The sequence below is a fragment of the Phyllobates terribilis genome, unplaced genomic scaffold (assembly GCF_046119375.1).
Source record: "Phyllobates terribilis strain yellow unplaced genomic scaffold, ASM4611937v1 Scaffold_7__3_contigs__length_470593459, whole genome shotgun sequence".
In the NCBI taxonomy this organism is placed as follows: domain Eukaryota; kingdom Metazoa; phylum Chordata; class Amphibia; order Anura; family Dendrobatidae; genus Phyllobates; species Phyllobates terribilis.
The window spans coordinates 327,371,709-327,397,629 of NW_027362767.1; the positions used below are offsets into that span (position 1 = coordinate 327,371,709).

Here is a 25,921-nt window from a genome sequence, read left to right on the forward strand (position 1 = left end):
ACACATGAGAGCTAACTACCAAGTGCTTAATTGTCTATCTTTCCCTGCTTTTTTGTACGAGTAACCTTCATGCATTTTCAAAAGAAAAGCTGCTGCAAGCAGTCTGAATCTATCTTCTGAATAACGTTAGGCATAAGTTAAAATTCCAGCTACCCAACCCTTATCTCCTCTGACATCTGCTGGGGAGTGTTGGGAGGCCTCCATACACATTTGGCCTGTTGGCCAATCCCGCTGATGGCAGTGGGGTACAGCCATCTTTAGTCTGTTTCTAAGGACCAGGCTTAATCTGTTGCTTCTTAGCTAGCAAGAAATGTGAAGATATAATGTGTTACACGCATGCCGCTAGGTTCAGATAGGGGCGAGACCGGTTACATGAATTTTTTGAAATCCTGGGGGACCCATTACTCAAGGTGACCATAGACCATGTGCTGCAGCTTCTCAGGGTTTCCTGAGGGAGATGATCCCTGTGACATCAGTGCTTCCAGTCCTTATCTTTCTGCCTGACAATACTCTGCACTAGTAGTTCAGGAACTCTACCTGACCTGTGCTTAGCTTCACTCTTGACTTGAATCCTTTTCACTTGCAGGGGTGCTTCTGTGAGATACAGAACACACACACCACCTTTCTCTTCGGCTCCAGCCAGACAGTAAACGACTTCCCCACAATCCCCATGGGCCTCTGCTAAAACACTTCCCTTCTTCTGTGACTGTGTTAACCCCTCTAGTTGCTGGATGCTTTTAAAGCAACAGCGCTACTTCTGCATGTCACAAATGGATTGGAGTAGAGCAATATTGTATAGGTATTTAAGTGTAGGGCGCACTATAAATAGGCAAATTACTTTTGTTTTTTTGTTTGTTTTTTTTGTTCAGCTTGTGAGGGGTAGCTGTGTTAGTTGTGGCGAGGGGCTTCTGCTGTGCTCCCACACCCTGACTCCCCACAAAGAATAAATAATGTTCAGTCTGTCTTAGTTTGCGTGTACTGAATAACACTCAGTTTTTCTTGAGTCCCATCTCCTCCAGGGTTCCAACCTCCGCTGCAGGCAGACAATCAAGCACAGACTCTTGCTCCTTTTTTAACAGAACTTTACTTAACTTTTCCAGTTCAGTTTCTGTCACAGCACTTTGTGATACAGCAGTCAGTTTCAATAGAAGATACAGTACAGCACATGTTCTGTTGCTCTTCCTGCATTCTGTTACCTTGGGGGTGAGGAAGGCATTACAGAGCCTAATACAGTTCTCATGCTTTCTGACCCACTATTCTGCTGGTTCAGCATTCTACTGAACAAAGTGGCGGACGTCCGCATACAGTATTTCCTACTTTTCAGAGTGCTCCTCGTACTTTCTCATGCTCTGGGCCTAATCTGCTTCTACTAAGTCCTCTCTTCTCTCTGCATCACTGTTGACCTTCAGCCAAATGGCCCTGAACTTTTTCACCTATGTTATCCCTCCTGCACATGCTTAAATGTTCCAACTCTTTCAACTATATTCCCCTCTCTGACTAAACCAGAAAGTACTCCTTCTATTTATTACTTCACTCACCCCCTCCCAACTGGAAAAACCCCTGGATCCAGCAACTACAACTTCTATCTATTCCTCACACTACAGTGCCCCCTGTTTTCTACTGAACCCCTGGTACCTAGCTAACCTTATCTTATTCCTACAGTTATACCCTATTCTTTCCCTATATTATGTTACAGTATACAAACACACACTTTCAATATTTCACCATAATGTACATATTACGCATTACCCGTGTACCTGTTTTATCAGGAAGAGATGCAGTGTGTGTGCAGGCGTCCACACACCCTTACAAGCTCACAGTGCAAAGTAATAATGAGTGTGCAAAAAATTGGATCACTCATGCAACAAAGCTACAGCTCACCTAACCATGGTGTTTACTTTTCTTGGCAGAATACCAATTATGGTTATTTTAAATGGAACTTTCAGTTCCAAGTGAATTGGTGAAGTGTCTTACAACCGTCCGGCTCCGAAAACTTGCAAATAACCTGATTATATTTAGATTAGTCAAATGCTAATAAAAGAAAATTATTACATTGTTTTAGGTTTTGCAAATCCATGATTAATTGTCCCGTTGTTTTTAGAACGCAAAAAATATTCTCCCAATGGAACATACTGTATAGTACATAGGCTTTCCTTTAATTACAAGTCCCATAACTTTTTTTTTTTTTTTTTGGTAGACTATCTGTCTTATGGTTTGTTTTTCTACTTGTACATTTTTTTTCTTTTTTTTGTCCTTTGTTCTACATCATAGCAGCTCTTGACTGTTCTCTCCATGATACATTTAATCCCATCCTAGAAATCCATAACCACATACTGTATACAAGGCCCTAACTGAGGGCTGAATAACTTGGTGACTTGAGTTCTGTGGGGTGTCAATTACTTGTCAATATAATGTAACTTAATCAGAGTTTGATGGATGCAATGTGTCCTGAGCTGTCGGCTCCAGTCCTCTATATTCATAAGCTTTTCTCCTGCCTTCCTGACGCTGATTGGCAGCTTTTTTCCTTTTATTGGGTTATGTGTATACGGCGTCTTAGACACCATTGTATCCACGCCAATTTATTTGTTTTTTTTTCAGGAAAATGCCAACTATTTTTTTTCTGAATCATTTTATTTTAGAATTTATTTTTATTTTGGGTGTCTTTTGTGGTTTCTTTAACTCTGGCATATTTTTATGCAGTAATTGTGAGCATTATAAGAATCTGCTAGTGACTTTAAAAGAAGCTCAGAATGACAGCACATATACACTGCAAGTCAATGTTACATTACAGTGCATGTGTTCATTCTTTTTTGCATTTTTAAAGCACTTTTTTTTTTTTTTTTTTAAGTGGCTTCCTGGTGGAATACACCTGTAAAAGATATATGTACACACAACCTTACCTTGCATAGTTTTCAATCAATGGCGGGTGGAGGTTAGTCGACAACTCATGAATCCAGATGTATATAGTTTCTTCACCTCTGACAAAATGTGAACACTGCAGCCAATCATAGGCCGCTGATTGGCTGCAATGTTCACGTGACGCCCCTACTGAATGTTTAACAGATGAGTGGAGCCGATCTGGGAGCTGAGAATCAACTTTTTTCTTTCACCTCCTTGGACCCATTAATAAGAGGTTGTCCTGTGGCAGACAATCCCTTTTTAAGCTCCTCCTGTGCTAAAAGTAGACTAAGAAAAATTTATGTCTTTCAAATCCTAAAATGATATAAATTTCCACAGGATGATAATCCCAGGATGATTTATCCTGCAGTCGAGGTAGAATAAATCATTCAAAGAACGTTTAAAACACATGGATGAGGAGGCTACAGGCCGTGAGGAGGACAACGGCATTTTTGTGTCAAACTATGCATCAAGAGGTACTGGTACGCACCAGGATCCCATGACGTGTAGTTTAGCATGATACAGCCGTTGTCCTCCTCGCTGCCCGTATCCTCCTGCATCCATGTGTTTTTAATGTTCTTTGAATAAAAGTGTTTTTACCTGACAGCAAGTGCCACATTTCAACTTTTTGATTTTGCATGGACGTTGCTTATGTGGCGGAGCACCTGCAGATCCCATCAGTCAGAAATGTGTATGCGTCCCTTTGTAAGGAATCTACTGCATGGTGCTGGATTGCTTCTTTATGTAACCCACAAAGTAGAATAAATCCTCGAGTGTTTACAGAGGGAGCTTTATTGCATCTGGTAATTCTTGTTTTGAAAATATTTTAAGCTGAAACCTGACAGTAAAAAGGAATGGATCACCTAATAATTAAAACTATATACCAATACATTATTTTCTAATGGCAAATTTTTTTCATTTTTTTTTTTTTGTGAGCAATTATGGGGGCTGTCATCTTGATTGAGCTGTTAACAGCATTGACCATGGATCGTAAGAAACAAAAGATCCAGATCAAGTTCTTTGACATCTATGGTTGAGTTTTGTAAAGATGCTCTGCAATCTGTGCATGGGTCATGAGGTACGGAGGAGGTGAGCTGTGCCATCACTTACTATTAATGGTGGATCCTCTGTTATTGGATGGATTATATTAAATAGATGTCTGATATTTTTGTACCCTAGACACCATAATATTTAATTTTTTTTTTTTTACATTTTATAAGTTGCCATTATATGCCACAGCATTCTATACCATGATTAGCAATACTCAGTTGTTTGCCAAAAACTCCTGTTTTAGACAAGTGTTAATGTTTCAAAGGGGTGAGCTAAATTTCTGGTATCTGTGACTATAGATTGGCAAATCCTGACAGTGTGCACTTGAGAGAAGCAGACATGAATCTAATCAAGGCGTGCCTGCTAGTATGCATAATAGTGACCACCAGCTTGATCTGACAATTGAGGGTAATCCTGACAGTGTACATTATGGGTCGCCAATCTGCAGTCATGTAGAATGACTGCAGAAATTCAGCTCAAGCCCTGACAACCCCTTCAACTTTCCTGGGTGTTTTTTTTTTTTTTAATTATTTAAAGAGACCCAGTCAGCACTATTTTTGTATTGTAAAGACTAGGCATTCATGGTACTATAATACAGATTAAATTGATACCTTTAGTGACTAAATCTGATTTGTTCTTCTTTAATCACAATTTTGAAGTGTTTTTTTTTTTTTTTTTTTGCTAATTTTCAGTGCAGAGGGGCCGGACTGTGCACTTGATCTTCTCCCTGTCTGTGATTCTTCTGCCCCTCCGCCTGCCTCTGGTCTGTGAATGACCTGTCTCCTCTGTTTGAAATCTCAGCAGTGACCTGTCACTCACAGACTGAAGGCAGGTGGAGGGGCCGGGAATCACAGACAGGGAGGAGAAGACCCAGTGCACAGTCCGGCCCCTGTGCACCGAAATCTTAGTAGCAGAAAATTTCAAATGGTGAAAAGAAAAACAACAAAGCAGATTTCTTCCCCAAAGGTATCGATGTAATCTGTACTACAGTGCCATGTCTTTACACTGCAAAATCATGCTGATTACACTACACTATTAAGGACTACAACACACAGCAGTTTTAATGTATTCATATCCGACGAGGATGTTTTCCCTTTTTTTTTTTTTTTTTTTTTATCTTTCTTGTGCTAAATTTGACCCTCCTTCCTTTTTTTTTATTTTTTATATTCCTGTAAAAAAGAGAAAATCCCATTGTCTCCAATTATCCAAGCAAATTATTAGTAACCCTGGTAAAAAATCCCCCCCCCCCTCCCCCAAAATAAGACTGACCTTCCGTAGGCTAAATTTCAAGTGCGAGGGTGAAGATAAATTTGTTTTTTACTTGTAAACAGCACAGATTTCTAGAGGGAAAAGAGCAGTGAGTCACTACAGGAAAAAAACTGCCTCCGCAGTTCTCCGCTTTCCTTCTATGACCTCAGCAAACCATCTCTCTAGTGATTTACACCTCCTCTATTCACATAGGGGCCACTTGTTATTCAAGACTTGCTCAACTAGTTTCACGCTGCTTGCAAAACTTCACCCATTAAAAAGCAATTTTATCAGATTTCAGATAGCTTCTATTTTTATTTGGCTTATGAATGCAATAAATGCTGATAAAGGGGAAATAACAAGCGTGTATTGCATAACATGCTATTAAGAAACTGTAGGGTAGCATTAGACAGTGGCTTATTTGTTATAATTTTTTGCCACTGTAATAGCTCCCGGAACACAAACAATTGCAGTCTTCTGAAAAAGCACAGCAAAGACAAGGTGGTGTCACAGCACATGGTGCCACATGACAATCAGAATGATGGTACATCTGCAATATTCAGTGCATGACAGTTGTATGTGTCTTTAAGAGGTTAATCCCCCGGAGACTAAGTAAGGACAAGTAATTGCACACTGATACATGTGAGGGAGAAGGAGAAAACATTACCCAAGGGAGTTGCGAATCATTAAGATTCTCACACAAGTGTCACCAAGCTAGTTCATTCTTCCTATTGGTAATGCAAAAGAAAAAATATTAAAGAGCAAATCTTTTAAATTTCCAGGATGATAGAGGAAAAACATAACACATGTTCCCTTTAAACCATCAGCATGATAGCATCCCCCAAACTATTTATATGCACATGTCGTTGAAAGAGCTACAAGTCCAGCAATACCTTTTGCATGGCCAGTCCATTACTGAGAAATCGGCGTTTTAACGGATATGCAAATGAGGTTAAGATTATGGCACTTTCAAAAGCCTGTGTCACTCCAGCTCTATTCCCAGCCCAGTGCTGCCTCTTCCTCCTTGACTGACGGCCTCTATGCTGTGTGACTTCAGGCAAAGCAGCTGTCAGTCAAGCAGGAGGAGGCATTGCTGGGTGGGGAATAGAGCTGGAGTGACAGAGGCTTCAGATCTACAATAGCCCTTCAGCCTCATTTTGTATATCCATTCAAACACTGATTTCTCCGTAACGGAGGAACGGACTGGCCATGTAACAATTTTAACAAAAAAATAATTATTTCATGGATGTTGCAAGTAAACGGTTCTTTTGACCATTTTGTTTTGGGTTTGATTTTTTTTTTTGGTCATTTTCTGAGCCTCTCTTCTTGGTTTCATACAAAAATAAACAATTTTTTCAATGAACTCTTTTCCTACACAAAATCTTTGTTTCTCACCCTAATGTACGAACGTGGTGAATAAAAATCTAAAATACAATACAAAATAATTCAATCTGTTGTCCTCCTCTAACCATCATTATTTTGTTTTTCTTGCTCCCTCAGGTGCTCGGGGTGGATGGTGATAGCTGTGCTGTTTGTATTGAACCATACAAAGCAAATGATGTTGTGCGCATCTTAACATGCAAGTAAGTAGAGCTGGAAGAAGAGAACATACAGTATTCACATAAGTAATGTGATGTAAAACCACCAACACCACTTAATCAAAGGAAAGGTTTTTATTCTACTCCAAAAACATTTAGTAAAGTTCGTCAATCAGTTTAAAAATGTGCAGCTCTCCCTAGAACAGCCCGACCTTGGGTTTCGCCCCGCTGCTTCTTGTGTCGCTCTTATTGTGCTACTTGTCTTTTTCTGATATTGCTTGCTATGGGTGACACTGTATTGTTGGATGTGTTACATCCTCTAGTTTTGGAAAAACAAATTTATACTGGTTAAGAAGGAAATGGCTAAATTAGTAAATATGGGTATTTCCTATAGACAGCTTTGACTGTTCCTGTCTTTTACATGACGTAATTATGGTGGTTGTCTGTAATATTTAAAGTGACCCTCCACCACAAAATGTAACTCTATATTTCCCATTTTTATATAGTCAAGATACCTAGTGCCCTCTACTTTATCATGTACTATATGGATTACCTCCCTAGACAAAATGATTTGCTAATTAAAGGTATTTTAAGAATTAAAGTGACATTTATGCTTAGTTTTCTATTGCTGGAGAATCCCTCTAAGGCCAGGGTCACACAAGTGTATAAATCGGATGAGTGCTATCTGATATTTTTTTTCAGATAGCACTCGAACCAATGTTATTGAATGGGGCAGTACTGATTATTATATATACATTATGATTATATTTTTTTTACCACTGTACAATGTGTGTGTAAAAAAAAAAAAAAAAAAAAAAAAAAAAAAAATCAACAACAAAAAAAAACTTTCACTCTGAAGACTTCACCCATTCAAGTCTACGGGTGCATAGAAAACATCAGACTGCACTCTGATGTCGTCTGAGTGCAGTCCAATTCTGAACAGGCTTACAGAAAAGAAAAGATGAAGAAATTTTGTTCTCAATCTGTTCCTCAAAGTAATCCGATTCGGTCATCTGAGACATTCTGAGCAGACTCTGATCAGAGATTGATAGTGTCATTAGCATAATTGACCAGATTCTCATGGATTAGAGAGTCTACGCTAGTTGTGTGACCCTAGCCTAAGGCACCGTACCTGGGCCACATATTCAAAATTGAGGACTAGATCCTATTCAATCAGGGACACTTGGCAAGGTTGTGTGCACAGAACATTAATGTCATCAATCCTCCTGTACTGGCTGGTTGGCCTGCCCACACTGGCATCATGGTTTCTATTAATTCAATGATGGAGAAAAACAAAAAGCAACAGATCATAACTAATCTATTGATTTTATAAAGGGCGAGTCTAATTTCTGGTAGGTTATCAATAGTTGGCCCACTATGCTGCCCTAATCCATTCAGTTATTAGGTCAAAATGCAAATCTACAGGGAAAGCACCACAAGTGACAGAGGGTCAAGTGCTAGGAGCGCATCTATTCAGTTCTGAGTGTGTCCTATAAAAACAGGATGCTTTATCAATGCCAGAGCATGGTCACATTATCCTATCACAGAAGTCTGCAAGTCCTGTGATGTCATATGGATAAGAAAGTCCTTATGGCTACTGACTGCTACATTATTCACACCACTGTCATGACTATGTATAAACACAGCAGAGGTTTAACAGCAGGTAACTTCAAAACATTTAATTGGTAACTAAAATCTCAATATTTGATTAAAGCTAACTGACACTATTAAAAAAATATCTTAATTATAAAAAAAAACAGATCTAACTTCAAAGGAAATTTAGAAATATTGGCAAATAGTGAAAACAGTTTAAAAAAAGAAATCACTGTAGTTAGTGGCTACAAAGTTTAGACCTACATATAGGATCTGTCACCAGGTGAGAATTAAGCAGCTCTTTCTTTTTATTCCTGTTGTTTTTGTTGTTTTTGTAATTAAATCCGCAATATGGTTAAAAAAAAAAATGAGCGTTTGTATCTGGTGCTAATTTTTTGACTTTACAAGGGAGAGTAGCTCACCGGATTCTCTGGGGGGTATGTCCTTTAGGGGGCTTAGCATAATTACTCTGTGAGCCATGCCCCCTTGTAACGACAATAAAAAATTGATACTAAATAAGGTTGATATTTCTGGGACCATGTGATTTCGATTTAAAAAAACAAAAGCCAAACAAAAAAAAAAGCGCATACTCTGGGGAGCAGCAGGAATAAAATAAGAGCAGAAACTGCTCACTACTGACATGTCTTCTTTAAATAGTATAGATGGGGCCATATGCAGACGATAGTAAGATATTTACCCATTATTTTTTATAACCTTTTTAAATGGGGTTTTAAATGGCATTGAAGAAAGAAGGGGAAATAAAAAACGAACACAAGAGGCGATACTTGTCACCACTGCTACTGTTCCAACGCCTTCCTGCTGGTCTCTTCTTCCCAGTCCCTCTGGAAATGCTGGAAGTACTGCTCAGCCAATCAATGACTGAGGCAGGTATTGTTGTGCCCTGTGATTGGCTGAGTGGGCATCTTCTAGCACTTCCTGTCTGTCGAGCTAGAGCCAGGGTTAGACACTGGTGGGTGACCCGGGCAGTTTCAGAATTAGAATGGTAAGGATATGAATTATTTATTTAAAATAAATTAAAAAAATATATGAATCATATTGTTTGTTCCTGGGAAACTTTACAAAAAATATGATTAGCTCAATAACCCGATCAAGTGATCAAGTCCTCCTGCTCTGAGCCATGGTAGTGTTGTCTAATACACTGCTACACAATGGCAGGGATGCAGTTTTCATGTTGGTGATCTGCACTGAAGGCCAAAGGAAGAGGCAAATTCATGTGATGGCATTACTGAAGATGGAGAACTGTTTATTTTCGCTCTTGGGGCCACTGTGGTACCATCTCCAAAAGTTGTATTGTTTACATACATTCAGATCTATTATCTCTATTAATACTGTATCAGCTATTGTACTTTGCTCTGTTAAAATGTACATTTTTTTTATTTTTTTTTAAATAGCCATTTCTTCCACAAGAATTGTATTGATCCTTGGCTGCTGGAGCACCGAACATGTCCAATGTGCAAGTGTGACATTCTGAAGTCACTAGGAATTGCAGTAAGTCACATCAAGACCAAATTGATTTTTATAATTTTTTTTTTTTTTTTGATAGACCAACTGCATTACATGCATTTATTTATTTTTATTTTTCTAAATTAAACTTTTATTTCTTGTGTATGGTCAGAAATTCATATTAGTATCTGTAGACCAAACCAAGGAATGTAATTTATAAAAGAAAAAGAATAAAGGCCCCCATACACAGTAGGTACTACTAAAAAAGATCACATTCAAAGACCATGTAGACGCTCATAGAATAAATGTGCAAACAATAAAGACTTTTTAAATTTGTATTGGTACAAAAATACAATTGGGTGTGGTAGTCACTGCAAAAATGCTACTAATATAAAAAGTGCTACAGATGCTGTAGGCAATAAATATAGAACTAGGACCAGCAGATAGTGATACAATAATATACAAAGGGGTTGTCCAGTCTTCTGATAAGTCTAGAGCAGTGTTTCCCAATCTCCAGTCATCACTGCCCCCCACACGTTATGTTTTCAGGATTTCCTTATTATTGCACAGGTGATAGAATTATTATTAAGGCATCAGAAACTGCCACAGGTTCTCTCACCTGTGCAATACTAAGGAAATCCTGAAAACACGATGCGTTGGGGTCCGTGAGCACAGGGTTTGGGAAACACTGGTCTAGAGTCACTCAGACTGAATTTAGGGAGGCAGTACACGTCTAGTCGGAATGTGACTGGAAGCATGCAAATCTCATACTTTTAATCACGTTACCACTCTCTGCGGCAAATGCAGGGGATTCCTAACAGCATGCAGTAAGGATTCCAAAGTCTGCAATCCCATAGTAAGTGCAGACTTTTTTTTTTTTTTAAAGACCAGATAACCTTTTTAATGTATAAAAACCTACCAAGGTGAAATGCAGTACAAAATAAAAGATGGACTATTGCTGCATACACGACACATGTTTTACGATCCGCTTTCTCACACTTGACTACAGTCAGTTAAACCCACCAATATCAGCAGGATCAGCTGACTGTCTGAGTATGAGGACTTCTCTGCTTTCCTCTGACAAATGAAGCCTCCAACACGTGGGATTTCTAACGATCGGTCCTTTTTTTTTTTTTCTCTGGGAGATAAGCCGCCAACAGAGAAGAAAGTTCAGTAGCTCTCGGAGAACACAACCGCTCAGCCAAGTCAAGTGCTCCTCTGTATGGAGGAGTCAGTTTAGGTAGCTGTAGGCCAAACAATAGTTCAGCAAAGGCTATCTGTGTGCATGCGGGGCTTAGGATTTGCGCTAGTGATGAGCGAGCGTGCTCTTTTAACCCTTTCACTGAACATGTTCGGGTGCTTACCGAGTATTTTCAGTGTGCTCGTATATTATGTTAGAGTCCCTGTGTCTTCATGATTTACAGCTGTAAGACAGCCTGAACACGTGAGGATTCCCTAACAAACAGGCAATCACTGCATGTGTTCAGGCATTGCTTGTTTGTTAGGGAATCCTCACATGTTCAGGCTGTCTTACAGCTGTAAATCATGAAGACACAGGGACTCTAACATAATATACGAGCACACCAAAGCTACTTGGTAAGCACCCGAGCGTGCTCGGCGAAAGTGTTAAACTAGCACGCTCGCTCATCACTAATTTGCATGTGTTCTGTGTTTTGGTACCTTTCCTGGTTTTAGCTTAGAAATCTGCTTGTAGACTACTGACTGAAATACAGATATATAATATAGCTGTAATTCTAGGTAAGAATCAACATTGTCACATACTGTATACAGCAAGTAAAAGTCACATTAAAAATACAGTATTTATATAGCGCCATTGATTCCATGGTGCTGTACATAAGAAGGGGTTACATACAGAATACAGATATCACTTACAGTAAATGAACTAATAATGATAGACTGGTAGAGAGGGGAGAGGACCCTGCCCTTGTGGGCTTACATGCTATAGGATGGTAGGGAAGGAGACAGTTTGGGGGGGGTTGCAGCTGCTCTGTCGGTGTTGATGTGGCAGTGTGGTCATTGCATGTTGTAAGCTTTCTTGAAGAGATGGTTTTCAGGTTCTGTCTGAAGGATCCGAATGTGGCAGATAGTCGGACGTGTTGAGGCACAGAATTCCAGAGGATGGGGGATATTTGGGAGAAGTCTTCGAGGCGATTGGGTGAGGAACGAATAAGTGTGGAGGAGAGAAGGAGGTCTTGGGAGGGCCGGAGATTACATGAGGGAATATATTGGGAGATTAGTTCAGAGATGTACGGAGGAGAGAGGTTGTGGATGGCTTTGTAGGTCAGTGTTAGTAGATTGAACTGGATATGCTGGGCAATTGGGAGCCAGTGAAGGGATTTGCAAAGGGGGGTAGCAGAAGAGTAGCGAGGAGAGAGATTAATTAGAGTTAAGCGTGGACTGGAGGGGTGTGAGTGTTAGCAGGTAGGCCACAGAGGAGGATGTTGCAGTATAGTCGAGGAGGGAGATGATGAGGGCATGCACAAGCAGTTTAGTAGATTGAGGGCTGAGGAAAAGTTGGATTATGGAAATATTTTTGAGCTGGAGGCAACAGGAGGTGGCGAGGGCTTGGATGTGGGGTTTGAAGGACAGAGCAGAGTCGAGGGTTACACCGAGGCAGCGGATTGCTGGTACATTGGAAAGAGTGATGTCATTTTATTGTGATAGAGCGATTAGATGGGGAAGATATGCGAGATGGAGGAAAGATGAGGAGTTCGGATTTGTCCACATTGAGTTTGAGGAAGCGAGAGGAGGAGGAGGAGGATATGGCTGATGGACACGCTGGGATTCTGGACAGCAGAGAGGTGACATCTGGGCCAGAGAGGTAGATCTGGGTGTCATCAGCGTACAGGTGGTACTGGAAACCGTAGGACTTTGAGTTGGCCAAGGGTATAGACGAAGAATAGTGGGGGTCCTAGGACAGAGCCTTGAGGGAGTCCAACAGAGAAAGGGCAGGATGTGGGAGACACAAAGTGCGGTTGGAAAGGTATGAGGAGATCCAGGATAGGGCAAGATCTTTTACACCAAAGGAAGAGAGAATCTGTAGGAGGCAGTGGTCAACTGTGTCTAAGGCAGAAGACTGGTCTAGAAGGAGGACTATGGAGAATTGTCTGTTAGCTTTAGCTGTAAGTAAATCATTAATAATTTTGGTAAGGGCAGTTTTGGTGGAATGGTGGGGACGGAAACCAAATTGTAGGTTGTCGAAGAGCGAGTTAGATGAGAGATGGGAAGAAAGTTCAGCGTGAACATGTTGCTCAAGGAGTTTGGAGGCGAATGGGAGCAGCGATATGGGGTGATAGCTGGACAAAGCGGTTAGGTCGAGGGATGGCTTTTTGAGGATAGGCGTGATTGTGGCATGTTTGAAAGCAGAGGGGAAGGTACAGCTTATAGGGTAATAAGTAAATCTTATTAATGTTGCCCCAAATTTTTATTCATATTTTTTATTTGGGGAAAAAACAAAACTTTTAGAAATAAAAAGAAGCGAAGAAGAAACTATTTTTAAGCCCCGCCACCATCACAGTTATAGGACTGGCCTTATCCGCAATATGCTCCACACATGAACAATTCAACTTTTAATAGTTGTACAAAAATCAGTCACAAAATGAAGATCTAAAAATTACTGCTCTTAACGAAAACTACAATGGCTACATTGTAATAATGTTTCTCATCTTCTCAATGTAAGGCTGATGATGAAGAAGAGACAGACACCACTATGGCAATATCCTCTGTATCGAGTGAGATTCCGCAGACTACAATGCAGCTGGAGGAGGAGACCCGCAGTGACAACGCATCTTCTGGATATGCCTCTGTCCGAGGTCTTGAAGACCTTACAGAAGAGCGACATGGCCTATGTGAGTATCCTTCCAGAATGTTAAAGGGAACTTGTCACCAGGTTTCCAGGATCTAAATTGTTGGCACCACCTTCTGTGTTACTTAATTAGGATCCTAGCAATCCGCTTCTTACGGTCGGCATACCTGGAGAAATGAAGCTTATACATTGCTCTCGATATATGGTAGTCAGTACCAGGCATCCGATATGTGGCACAGACCAAGCTCTGTGTCAGTTGTGAACCTACTACCTAGCCCGTCGATCAAAAGCAAACGGGCTGAGGTTGGTCCAAAAGCTGGAATAATGGAATTTAGAGGAAGAAATTTTAAACTATAGTTATGGTGATACACCCCGGTCACTGTATGTAATTACTTTGAAATATATGCCACTCATCAAGCTCTTGCAGCACCTTTGTCCAAACATGTACAAGTGGGCCTTAAAGTGATTAAGCCCTTAAAAAATTCAAGTAAAAAATCGGGAGCAAGTGTAACACATTGCTACTGAAAATGGAATACAAAGCTAGATGGTATTCAACCTAGGCAAGATTTCATACGAAATACATACAGTAAAGGGCTTTCACATCTAAAGTAGGTGAGGGCATACCCTACCGTTATGCCAATAATCATAGGATCAGGGGAACCCCAAACAGTCTCGCTCAACCCCAGTGGTGGGGGACTACACTGCCAGTCGCAGCTGACTACACAGCTGGTGATGGGGTCCCTTCATTCTCAGGATCAGTGGGGATCACAGAAGTCAGAACCCCATGATCATAAAGTGATATACCATAATTTCTGGGGGACCCACCTCTGGACTTCTCACAATCACAAAATGAGGGGTTCCAAGCGCGATGTGTAAATTTACTCTGTCTCAGTTATGAAAAGAGCAGTAGGCCCCTTTTACACATCTGATTTTTCTTGGACTTACTTTTCACTGATATAAGAGTATATATTATGACCGTTATAGTCTATGGGGCTGCTCAAATATCAGGGTTTTTTACAGGCACCCTGTCCACTAAAAAAAAAAAAAATAATTAAAAACCAAAGAACAAAATGGAGATGTGTCAGTTTAATGATGTTGGTCACAGATCAAACTCATTCATGCAAGTTTATGGGTCTGTGAAAACTTAGATAGCACACAGATGCCATCATAGTGCTGCCCATTTTTCACTGACTGTTTTGCTATTGGATGCTTCAGAAACTGTATCAGTTCTTTTTTTTCTTTGTTTGTTTTATCAGTTTTTCTGATGTGCAAAATGATGGTTAAAAACAGACATGCTATACACTCCGGTGGGCCACCACCCTCTTATATGAGCAGTACTTGGCACAATATACTTGAATCACTACTGTACAAACAGACAAAGGCAGCATCTTATTCATATAACAATCTACCCAGATCATTGTTATATAAATTTGTGATTGAGGATAATGTCACATTTGCATGTAGCTGGAAAGTGGGGCCTTGGAGTAGGTTACTGGTGGGCCTTTGGCACCCCAGTCCGACTCTGGGCTAACCTAACACTGATATAAATTTGATCCAAAAACACTAATGAAAATTGGTCCAGATCAAGTGAACTATCCAAAGTCATCATGGTCTTTAAGTCCTGTGCTTGAGACCCCAGGGGTGAGGTACCGTAGCTCCTGCAGCTATACCCCCCTTCCCTGTTCACAGTCGCATATTTACAGTGACCCTTTAGGAAATTATATCAGATTGCTTAATACATGTAACATGGGTAATTTTTTGGGGTCAAGATGTTTTTGATAATCCACTCCACCCCCCCCCCCCCATCATATTGACATATGGAAATGTTATGACCATCATTAAGTCTATGCCAGCGCTGTTAACTATGATGATACGATATTCAACTATGTCTTGAAAAACTGATAGTAAGTAAGTAAACGTGTCTCCTGATGACTCCAACCTCGTTTCTTTTCTAGATGAAGAAGTAGGGCTTGTAAATCATGACCCCGCGGCCATAGCCATTGAAATCCTTCCTCACATGGATAATCCGACATTTGAAAGTGAAGATGGCGCCCACATTCAGAACGTGAAGTCTTGAGCAAAACAATGAAGGGACAATGCACATAAGCGCTCTTCACATCCAGTTTCCTAAATAGTTTTAATCCCAATTTTTCTAAATGGAAGCATCGACTCTAGAATGCATCACCCCTACAGTTCAAGGAAAGGAGATGAAGGCGTTTTGACCTGGCCTAGCTGGATCTCCGTCTCATGTAATGCAATTTTAAGTACTTTTTACTCAGGTTTGTTTAAGTAGGATTTAATTAAAAAATAAATTAAACTTTGACAAAAGTGCATATTTTATTACAATGACACAATTACATTTTATATATTAATTTGTGACTATATTGGATTTTCCCGTTTGGATTGGTCATGCACTAGATACCTCACTAAATGTATAATTCTATATTTACTAGAACACTTTTTTATGTCACTTTCGTGAAATTTTAACATTTTCACAGAAATTAGCTAGCAGTATTTGTCAATGGCAGAAAATGACCTATTCCTCTTTTCATAGGCTGTGAATGGTATATGGCAGGCTTTGCTTGCCCACAATTGTGGCAGTCAACCATCCTTATTTATAGGGTCATTTCGGCACCACTCGCCTCACGATCCCAAAGTTAGGGTGCCAGAACAGAATAATCCATTAAGGCTGTAGAGTCAGTGCATCTGCTAAAAGAAACCCAAGTCCTGCTTATTTCTATTACATTGTATTAGATTTTTCATTCTACATTTTATTTTTTTTCAAGATTTACAAAGGAAGAGATATATATATATATATGTATGTATGTATGTATGTATGTATGTATCCAGTTAAACAGTTACTAAAAAGAATAGTTTTTCTTAATCCAAAATTAACAGGAAATCTACTCTTGATAGAATGCCAAGTCAATTTTCAAAGCAAAAGTTGCAAATTTTATGCGACTTCTACTTGCATAGTACCGGAACTGATTCAGCAGCGAAATCTTGTGGATTGTGTTACAGGTTTGCATTGAATCTGCAGAAATAATTAACATGCTGCCGATTTTAAAAATCTATTTGGGTGCAAAACCTATCACGAGCATGTGGTTTAGTGTTGTGTTTTTTTTCTTTTTTTTTTAAAATAGCTGGTATATTATGTTGTGGATTTTCTGCACACATCCTCACCATGTGCATTGAACCTTTGTGTTGCATGCAGAATTAGCTGTGGATTGTCATCGATTGTCTTACATTTCACCCTTTACCATTGAGTGAAATCCAATGAAAATTCACAACAAAATGAATAGATTGTGGACTTGAAACTCCATAGCATTTTTTCCAATCCGCAATGAAAAAAATCTTCTATGTAGACTTTTAGTGCTGAATATGCAACAATTCCACCAGGTCTTAAAGGGGTTATTCAGGACTATATTCATTTTTTTTTTACCAAGAACCTAAAAAGTACCAGGCTGGTAGTTACTAACTACTTGCCTGCCCTATACAGTGCAGATCTCTGCCTTCACAGAGCAGTCACAGACCGCTCCTGCTGGCGATGCTGGGCCTTCCGCTGATGTCGGAGCTGCGGCTTCTCTTTCGCTGCTCTGTTGATGGGGCGTAACTGCCGATGTCATGATGATTACCAGCTGGCTCCCCGCTGCCTAACTGCGGGAAGCTGGCTGTCAATCAGCATGATTTGGGCAGTCACGCTCCGCCAACAGAGCAGAACAGAAGAAGAGCTGCCCTGTTGATGTAGAGCAGTTGAATCTACAGCAGGATCGGTCGGTGACCTCTCTGAGCCGATGCTGAGTAGAACAGGCAGGTAGTTAGCAACTACCTGCCTGTTAAATATATATATAATTTTTTTTTTTTTTTTTACTATAAGCCAAAAAAATACAGTTCTGGATAACCCCTTTTAACATGCATGATTTAACAGTTTAAGGGACTTGCTAGTAAAAATATTTAACGTAGTTACGAGGGATGGTAACATTCAACTACGAATATTGAAACTTATATTTATTTTTAAGATATTGTGTCTAGCATTCAACATTACAATAGTCCTACTAGTCTTCAATATATGTGTAAGTGATGCAAAGACAAATGCTTCCCAGAATAGAGATAAAGTAGGATGCAACATTCCCTTATGGTTCTGTGATGTTTAAGGTGCACACTGTATAAGCCCTACCATCTGTATGGATAGGTTGGCAGCCCAATTTAGGTAGATGCGCTATCGTGATTGGCACATGCCATCCGGGTGCTCTGGCCATAAACCAAAATGCACAGCTACTTCAGATTTCCCTCCCAATCTCTTGACTATTCATTTCTTTTTAGCTAAAAAAACAAACAAAACTAAACTCTGTGCTGATTTCCATGCTTTCTTAGGCAGTGCGATCTGCGACACACAATCCTATACTTTACCCATACACTTCAAAAGTTTGACAATTGGGTATTTCCGCTTTTAATACAATTTGTAACATGCCCAATTCTTTCTCACAGGACATAAGCAGCTGCTATAAGGTCTGATATTGAGGGTGTATGGCCAGCTATAGGGTATAATCACACGTGGACGATTTGTTGCAGAAATCATTTCATTTACAGTATCTTTTATATTGCTTGCAAAAATCCATCCACATGTAAAAAATAAGCCCAGAAACATCTGCAGCAGATCTGTTCGAAGTGAATATAGCATTAAAAATGGATAGTTTTAACTGCTAGAAACAACCAACTTGCATTAATCTAAATGGCTAATATTCCCTAATTTTTTTTTCTAATTTGATGTTGCAACAGTTTACTCCCTTGGCCCGCAGTATGGAAATATAAATGTATCTATATAATTTTTTTTTTTTTTATAAAGAATATATCTCTAGTTATTGAAAACTAATTTTTCCAGTTTTGTAATCTCTGTTCGGTAAATGTGAAGAGGGGTAGGGAATAGGATTGGGAACAGAGATAAGCAAACCTGAACTTAAAAGTTTGCGCTTCGTACCGGACAGTTGGTGTCCGGTACTAAACGCCGAACACTGACTTCTCCCGGAAGTCTAATGCAATGTTCGGAGTTCTGGTGGAAGTCCAGGAGGAGAGGGAGAAGACTTTCCAGCTCAAAAGTTCGGGTCCCAATTGTTTTCAATGGGGTTTGGGTACAGTCCTGGTACTAGAACCAAACTTTGGAATAAAGCTCAGTTTGAGTACCAGAACCCGAACTTCCACGGGTCTGCTCATCTCTAATTGGGAACAAGTGGGCATGGCAATCCACTTTCTCCATGGGAGTCTTAAAGACCATCACGCCCCCTTGAATAACAATACTGGATTTACATACAAGAGAGGGAACAGAGGAGCAGGAATGAAAAATAAACCATGCCAGATTCAGGAGAACATCTGCATTTTCAGCAGGTAAAAAGAAGTAATTTTATGCCAAGTGACAGGTCCTCTTTAATATCGATCTGATGTGTATACACCAGGTGTGCTCTGTATTACTTTGTTAGCAGAAGTTCCTTGATAAAATGAATGGGGATAGTAACTTATTGTTCAGCAATAGTGATGTATTTTGAGCTAGGTTGGAGTTGACCTATATGAATTATTGATAGATTTAATGCCTTTTTATGGTTTAATTACGAATGGAGAAATTTGAATCCAATAATTCATCAACACATTTTATAGAACTTATACTAATAACCTTTTACATGATGTGAATACTGAGCTCCGATCTTCTCCCTTATTTGTAACTTAAAGGAAACGCACTTTATTTCCATGTTCTTTATTGCAGTAACTGTGTAAATTTAATGTGAACAGAAATGCGTGTGAATGGCGAAATAATGATACTTTTAATTTTTTTCTGTATAAAATTTAGCAACCGTATCTGAAAAATTTTTTAAATTCTGTAAAGTATGTATCTGAATCTTGTTAAATTGTGTAAATAAATCATATTCCAATATTTTTGTGTTTTGTGTACCTGGTTTATTTTCACATTCGGTCTAGATTCTAAAATCACATCTTCCTTTTCTAAAAAAAAAATTGCTGTCTCCAAGCCCCTCTCGATTCACACTTCCCTTTTTGTCTTCAAACAGCAAGATTTTTGTATATTATCATACTTTCTAGGGATGATCGAACGTGCTCGGTGATGCTCTATCGCTTGAGTGGGTGCTCGGATGTGCTCTGCACTCAATGAGAATTAGCCGGTGCTCGGATTTGAAGCCCAAATCCCTGCCCCGCATGTTTGGCGCCTGTTACACAGCCAATAAACGTGGGGATTGCATGCCAGTCGCTGTAATGCCATAGCCATCTTGGTTTGTGACATTAATGTGATTGGCTGGCCTAATCTTGTGATTTGCTGTTTGTAGCAGATACATTCTGCACTTAGCCTAGGGAGAGACCATTGCAGGAGTAAGGAGAATGGCAGAATACAGCGTCTATACAGGGCTTAGGGCTTTGCAGTCTGTTGCTAAATATATATCTGCTGCATGTGATCACATTCTATTTTGTGTGAAAAAAATTTATTATATTGTCATCCATAGAGTATTATGTACTTTTGTGTTACATTTCAGTAGTATATAACACACTAAAAAAAGTGTTAAACTTTTTCTGGATTCAATTAGTTATCCATAGTGTATTTCGTACTTTGTGTTACATTACGGTGGTAATAAACACCAAAAAAGCACTAGCCTGCTGCGGGTGAAAATATATATATATATATATATATATAATTATATAATATGTGTGTATATATATATATATATATATATATATATATATATATATATATATATATATATATATATATATATATATATTACATTATACACAGTACAGACCAAAAGTTTGGACACACCTTCTCATTTAAAGATTTTTCTGTATTTTCCTGACTATTGTACATTCACACTGAAGGCATCAAAACTATGACTTAACTCATGTGGAATTATATACTTAGCAAAAAAGTGTGAAACAAGTGAAAATGTCTTATATTCTAGGTTCTTCAGAGTAGCCACCTTTTAGCTTTGATGACTGCTTTGCACACTCTTGGCATTCTCTTGATGAGCTTCAAGAGGTAGTCACCGGAAAAGGTCTTCCAACAATCTTGAAGGAGTTCCCAGAGATGCTTAGCACTTGTTGGCCCTTTTGCCTTCACTCTGCGGTCCAGCTCACCCCAAACCATCTCGATTGGGTTCAGGTCTGGTGACACTGGAGGCCAGGTCATCTGGCGTAGCACTCCATCACTCTCCTTCTTGGTCAAATAGCCCTTACACAGCCTGGAGGTGTGTTTGGGGTCATTGTCCTGTTGAAAAATAAATGATGGTCCAACTAAACGCAAACCAGATGGAATAGCATGCCGCTGCAAGATGCTGTGGTAGCCATGCTGGTTCAGTATGCCTTCAATTTTGAATAAATCCCCAACAGTGTCACCAGCAAAGCACCCCACACCATCATACCTCCTCCTCCATGCTTCACGGTGGGAACCAGGCATGTAGAGTCCATCTGTTCACCTTTTCTGCGTTACACAAAGACACGGTGGTTGGAACCAAAGATCTCAAATTTGGACTCATCAGACCAAAGCACAGATTTCCACTGGTCTAATGTCCATTCCTTGTGTTCTTTAGCCCAAACAAGACTCTTCTGCTTGTTGCCTGTCCCTAGCCGTGGTTTCCTAGCAGCTATTTTACCACGAAGGCCTGCTGCACAAAGTCTCCTCTTAACAGTTGTTGTAGAGATGTCTGCTGCTAGAACTCTGTGTGGCATTGACCTGGTCTCTAATCTGAGCTGCTGTTAACCTGCCATTTCTGAGGCTGGTGACTCGGATAAACTTATCCTCAGAAGCAGAGGTGACTCTTGGTCTTCCTTTCCTGGGGCGGTCCTCATGTGAGCCAGTTTCTTTGTAGCGCTTGATGGTTTTTGCAACTGCACTTGGGGACACATTCAAAGTTTTTTCCCAATTTTTCGGACTGACCGACCTTCATTTCTTAAAGTAATGATGGCCGCTCGTTTTTCTTTACTTAGCTGCTTTTTTCTTGCCATAATACAAATTCTAACAGTCTATTCAGTAGGACTATCAGCTGTGTATCCACCTGACTTCTACACTACACAACTGATGGTCCCAACCCCATTTATAAGGCAAGAAATCCCACTTATTAAACCTGACGGGGCACACCTGTGAAGTGAAAACCATTTCTGGTGACTACCTCTTGAAGCTCATCAAGAGAATGCCAAGAGTGTGCAAAGCAGTCATCAAAGCAAAAGGTGGCTACTTTGAAGAACCTAGAATATAACACATATTTTCAGTTGTTTCACACTTTTTTGTTAAGTATATAATTCCACATGTGTTAATTCATAGTTTTGATGCCTTCAGTGTGAATGTACAATTTTCATAGTCAAGAAAATACAGAAAAATCTTGAAATGAGGTGTGTCCAAACTTTTGGTCTGTAGTGTATGTATGTATGTATATATGTATATATATATATATATATATATATATATATATATATATATATATATATATATATATATATATATATATATATATATATATATATATATATATATATATATATATATATATATATATATATTTGGTTTCAAGAGACCTAGCAATTGAAAAATGTGTAAGGCAAGTGGTAAAGGACGGAGAAGTGCTGGTGCACGCTCACACTGAGGATGTGGGGCAAATGCAACTACGTCTGTTGATGGAGCACAAGAAACACCCCCATCCATGACCTATAGGTCCCACTTTGCAGGGCAGCACAGTACACCACTTTTGAAGCCACACCAGTGCAAACAGGTGGTTGGTTGGCAGATAATGCTTGTGATTAAGGACGTGTATCCAAAACGCATCTGCCAGACCTTACAAGTAGGGGTGGGTGAGGTTTGTTTGTGGATTTTAATGATTATCTGAATACATTTTTGGATTTTTTTTTTTCCCACTGGATCTGCCTGTTGCTGGAATTCTTCTAGTCTGCAGGAGAATAGTGATTCCACACTAGCACGTTCCGAGGAGCAGATTACAATATCATTTCTTGATTGTAGCCTCTCATCCTGCATGGTTCAAGAGGGACAAGAGAAGATGCTGTTTAGTAATGTACAAAACTTAGAGCAGCCATGGCCACAAGAAGATGAGTGGGGAACGACAAATTTTGTCTGAGGAAGATAGAGACATAGTTGCCGATATGTCACGTTTTGGTTTAGTCACAAAGTCAGGAGGACCAGGGTAAGATAGTGGATGACTAAGTCACCTGCCAAATCTGGGAAGCAGGCATACAGAGCGAGGCCAGCAGTACTGAGTGTGTGTGTGGGGGGGATTGGCAGCACCGAAACAGGCAGGAAAAGGCAGAAGGCGGGCAACTGTTCGCCGAGCACCAACACTCGTGAATTTCTCCGTCAAAGAGGTAGGTGTTCCCCAGTTTGGGACTTTTTTTTTTTTTTTTTAAGAGTTCTGAGACAAAAAATGGTCATTTGCAACTTGTGCTATACAAAGATCAGCAGGGGCCTAACCACTAAGAGCCTAACCACCACCAGCACGCGATCAGGCACATGTCATCTAAGCAATGGACTTGGTGGGCCAAATGCCTGGGTCCACGTTTGGTGACACCACTGTCTCTTCCCCTGTGCTAGGTGCTTCCCAATCCCCTGTCCATAACAATGGCGCAGATAACTCCCACCCAGCACCTGTCCTTGCACATTCTGAGGCACCATCATCAGGCACTGAAAAACTTGTCCCAGCACAGCGTTTAGCTGTCCCTACCCCAGGCCTTGGAATGAAAAGAAAGTTCCCACCCACCCACAGGCCCAAATGCTAAACGGGCACATTTACAGGCTGCTTGTAGGAGAAATGTTGCAGTTTAGGCTTGTAGACATGGAGGATTTCCGCCTACTCATGGAGACAGCTGTCCCTTGGTATTCTGTCCCCAGCCGCCACTTTTTCTCCCAGTGTGGCATCCCTGCCTTGTTCCAGGAACATCACTCATGCCTTTAACAATGCAGTTACTGGGATTGTACACTTAGTGACCGGCACATGGACAAGCGCTTGTGGCCAGGAATGCTACATTTCCCTGACTGCACAATGGGAGTGTCACAGGTGTGTCAGATGTGACAGTCACCCTGTAGTAGTTTTCAGGAAACATCCACGTTTGGCAATGCAGACTGCTGCCTAGATAGGAAGCTGTGTTTAGGACCCAGCGACTACCTCCCTTTAGTCTGGGTGTATATACCTGGTGTGTCTAGGTGGGAATTGCTGGTTATACTCATTTCTACTTGGAACTTGGCTGAAGCAGCATTATGTCCACCTTAGAGTCTTGAGGCCGTGTGCCCTGTTGGAGTTCATCTAAAGCTAAGTTGTAATTCCCCTGTGTTGTCATCTCCTTTTGTCTTTAGAGTGCTAGCAGAGGTTGACGAGTGCTCATCTCCTTCCACTCCCAGCTATAGCTTTGCGCCAGGGATAGTAGGGAGAGGCACGTGATCGGCGACAGCTGCAGAGGCTGTGTAGGGACGTTAAAGGAAGACGGGGTGGCGCTAGTCAAGAATAGGAGGTCACCTCTCGCCCCCCCCACCCCCCTTGTGTCAGGGCTCCCTTTCCCTTGTGTTGCGCTCACACCTGGCGTGACTGTGTTGTACTCACACCTGGCGTGACATTATAACCGGCCAAGCACGTTTTGAAAAAAAAAAAAGAGAAAAAAAAACACGACACAAGATTGACTTTTTTTTTGTGTGTGTGTTTTTGGGCGTACACCTTTTTTTCCCTTACTTCCTTTAGTATGGGATCAGTGGCAGAGCAGTTCTGCTGTCTGTCTCTGGAGGTGAATGACCTCCGCTGTGAAGTTCAGCAGCAGTATCAGCGGTTACAGGCCGCCAATGTGGGGGTCTCTGCAGGTAGGCCTGTCCAGCCTGAACCCAAGGTTGCCCTCCCGGACAGGTTTTCAGGAGGTAGGGACAGGTTTTTTGTGTTTAAGGAGGCATGCAAATTGTATTTCAAGCTTCGTCCCTACTCCTCTGGTAATGAGGAGCAATGAGTTGGCATTGTGATCTCTCTACTGCAGGGAGATCCTTAGTCGTGGGCGTTTTTGTTACCACGGGATTTGGATTGTCTCCAATCTGTGGAGGTTTTCTTTTTGAGCTCTTGCCCTCATCTATGATGACCCTGACTGAGTCGCCTTGGCTGAGTCTAAGCTACGTCGCCTTCAGCAGGGGATTCGGTCAGTGGAAACGTACAGTTTGGAATTCCGCAGATGAGCAACGGATTCCAAATGGAATGACTCAGCCCTTAAAAGTCAATTTTGTGAGGGGCTAACAAAGGTTGAAAGATGCCTTGGCTGTATATGATACCCCTCAGTCCTTGGAGGCTGCCATGTCTTTGGCCATATGTCTGGATAGGCGCCTTCGGGATAGACTGGTGCCAACTCCTTCTCCAGGGCCGCCTTGTCGGGGTTGTGTACCTTTGCCAAGGGAGCTGTCTGGGGGTGAACCAGTACTGGGGGAGGTGGAGGAACCTATGCAGTTGGGGATTGTCTCTACATCATACATCTCCCCAGAGATTCGCACGAAAAAAGGCATATGTTTTTTTGTGGGAAAAAGGGACACTTTGTTGGGACCTGTCCTTCAATTCCTAAGCAAAAAGAGACTCTAACTCTCGGTAGTCTGGAGTAGGATAAACAAGGGGTGCATTTGTGGCCAAACTGCAGTTCCTGCTTTGTCCTGACTGCAGAGGTGGTGTTAGAGAGCAAAATCAAAAAAAATTCTGTTTGTTGACAGTGGAGCCGGAGTCAGCATGGTTGATGGTGAGTTTGTGAAAAGTCATGGTCTAGCTTGCTGTGCTTTAGCTGAACCTATTTCCATCTTTGCCATTGACTCGGCGCCATTTGCACAGAAAGCATTTATTCAGATTGTACTTAATGTGAAACTGAGAGTGGGGTCAGTTCATTGTGAAATCATCCCTTGCTATGTTCTGGACAATCTTCCTACCCCGATTGTCTTGGGTATACCTTGGCTTGTTAAACATAATCCGTTGGTGGATTGGCAAACCAAGGAGATTATTGAAAGGGGAGATTACTGCCATGAGAACTGTCTGAATGTTTCCATTGCTGCTGTCTCTGCGGAGATATCGCCTGCTTTTCTGTCTGGTTTTGAGGACGTATTTTCATAGAAGCAGTGTCAGGATTTGCCTCCTCGTGCTTATGACTGTCCTATTAACCTGTCCCCCGGAGCTAAACTACTCAAGTCCAGACTGTATAATCTTTCTGGCCCTGAGAGACAAGCCATGAAGGATTTCATTGTGGAAGGTCTGGAGAAGGGACATATCAGACACTCATCTTCGCCCTTAACGGCAGGGTGGTT

At 40.7% G+C, this 25,921-nt stretch overlaps 1 protein-coding gene across 2 annotated transcripts in view; it reads left to right on the forward strand.

Annotated features, from left to right (window-relative positions):
- The window catches only part of RNF128 (ring finger protein 128), a 278,328-nt gene extending 258,788 nt beyond the window's left edge, over window positions 1–19,540 (forward strand). For both annotated transcript variants that reach the window (XM_073641194.1, XM_073641193.1), the window contains exons 4-7: window positions 6,697–6,779; window positions 9,740–9,836; window positions 13,492–13,660; window positions 15,573–19,540. In XM_073641194.1, coding sequence (XP_073497295.1) covers window positions 6,697–6,779; window positions 9,740–9,836; window positions 13,492–13,660; window positions 15,573–15,694 — 471 coding nt within the window. In that variant the 3' untranslated portion in view covers window positions 15,695–19,540. The remainder of the gene's footprint in view (window positions 1–6,696; window positions 6,780–9,739; window positions 9,837–13,491; window positions 13,661–15,572) is intronic.
- Window positions 19,541–25,921: the final 6,381 nt, after the last annotated feature.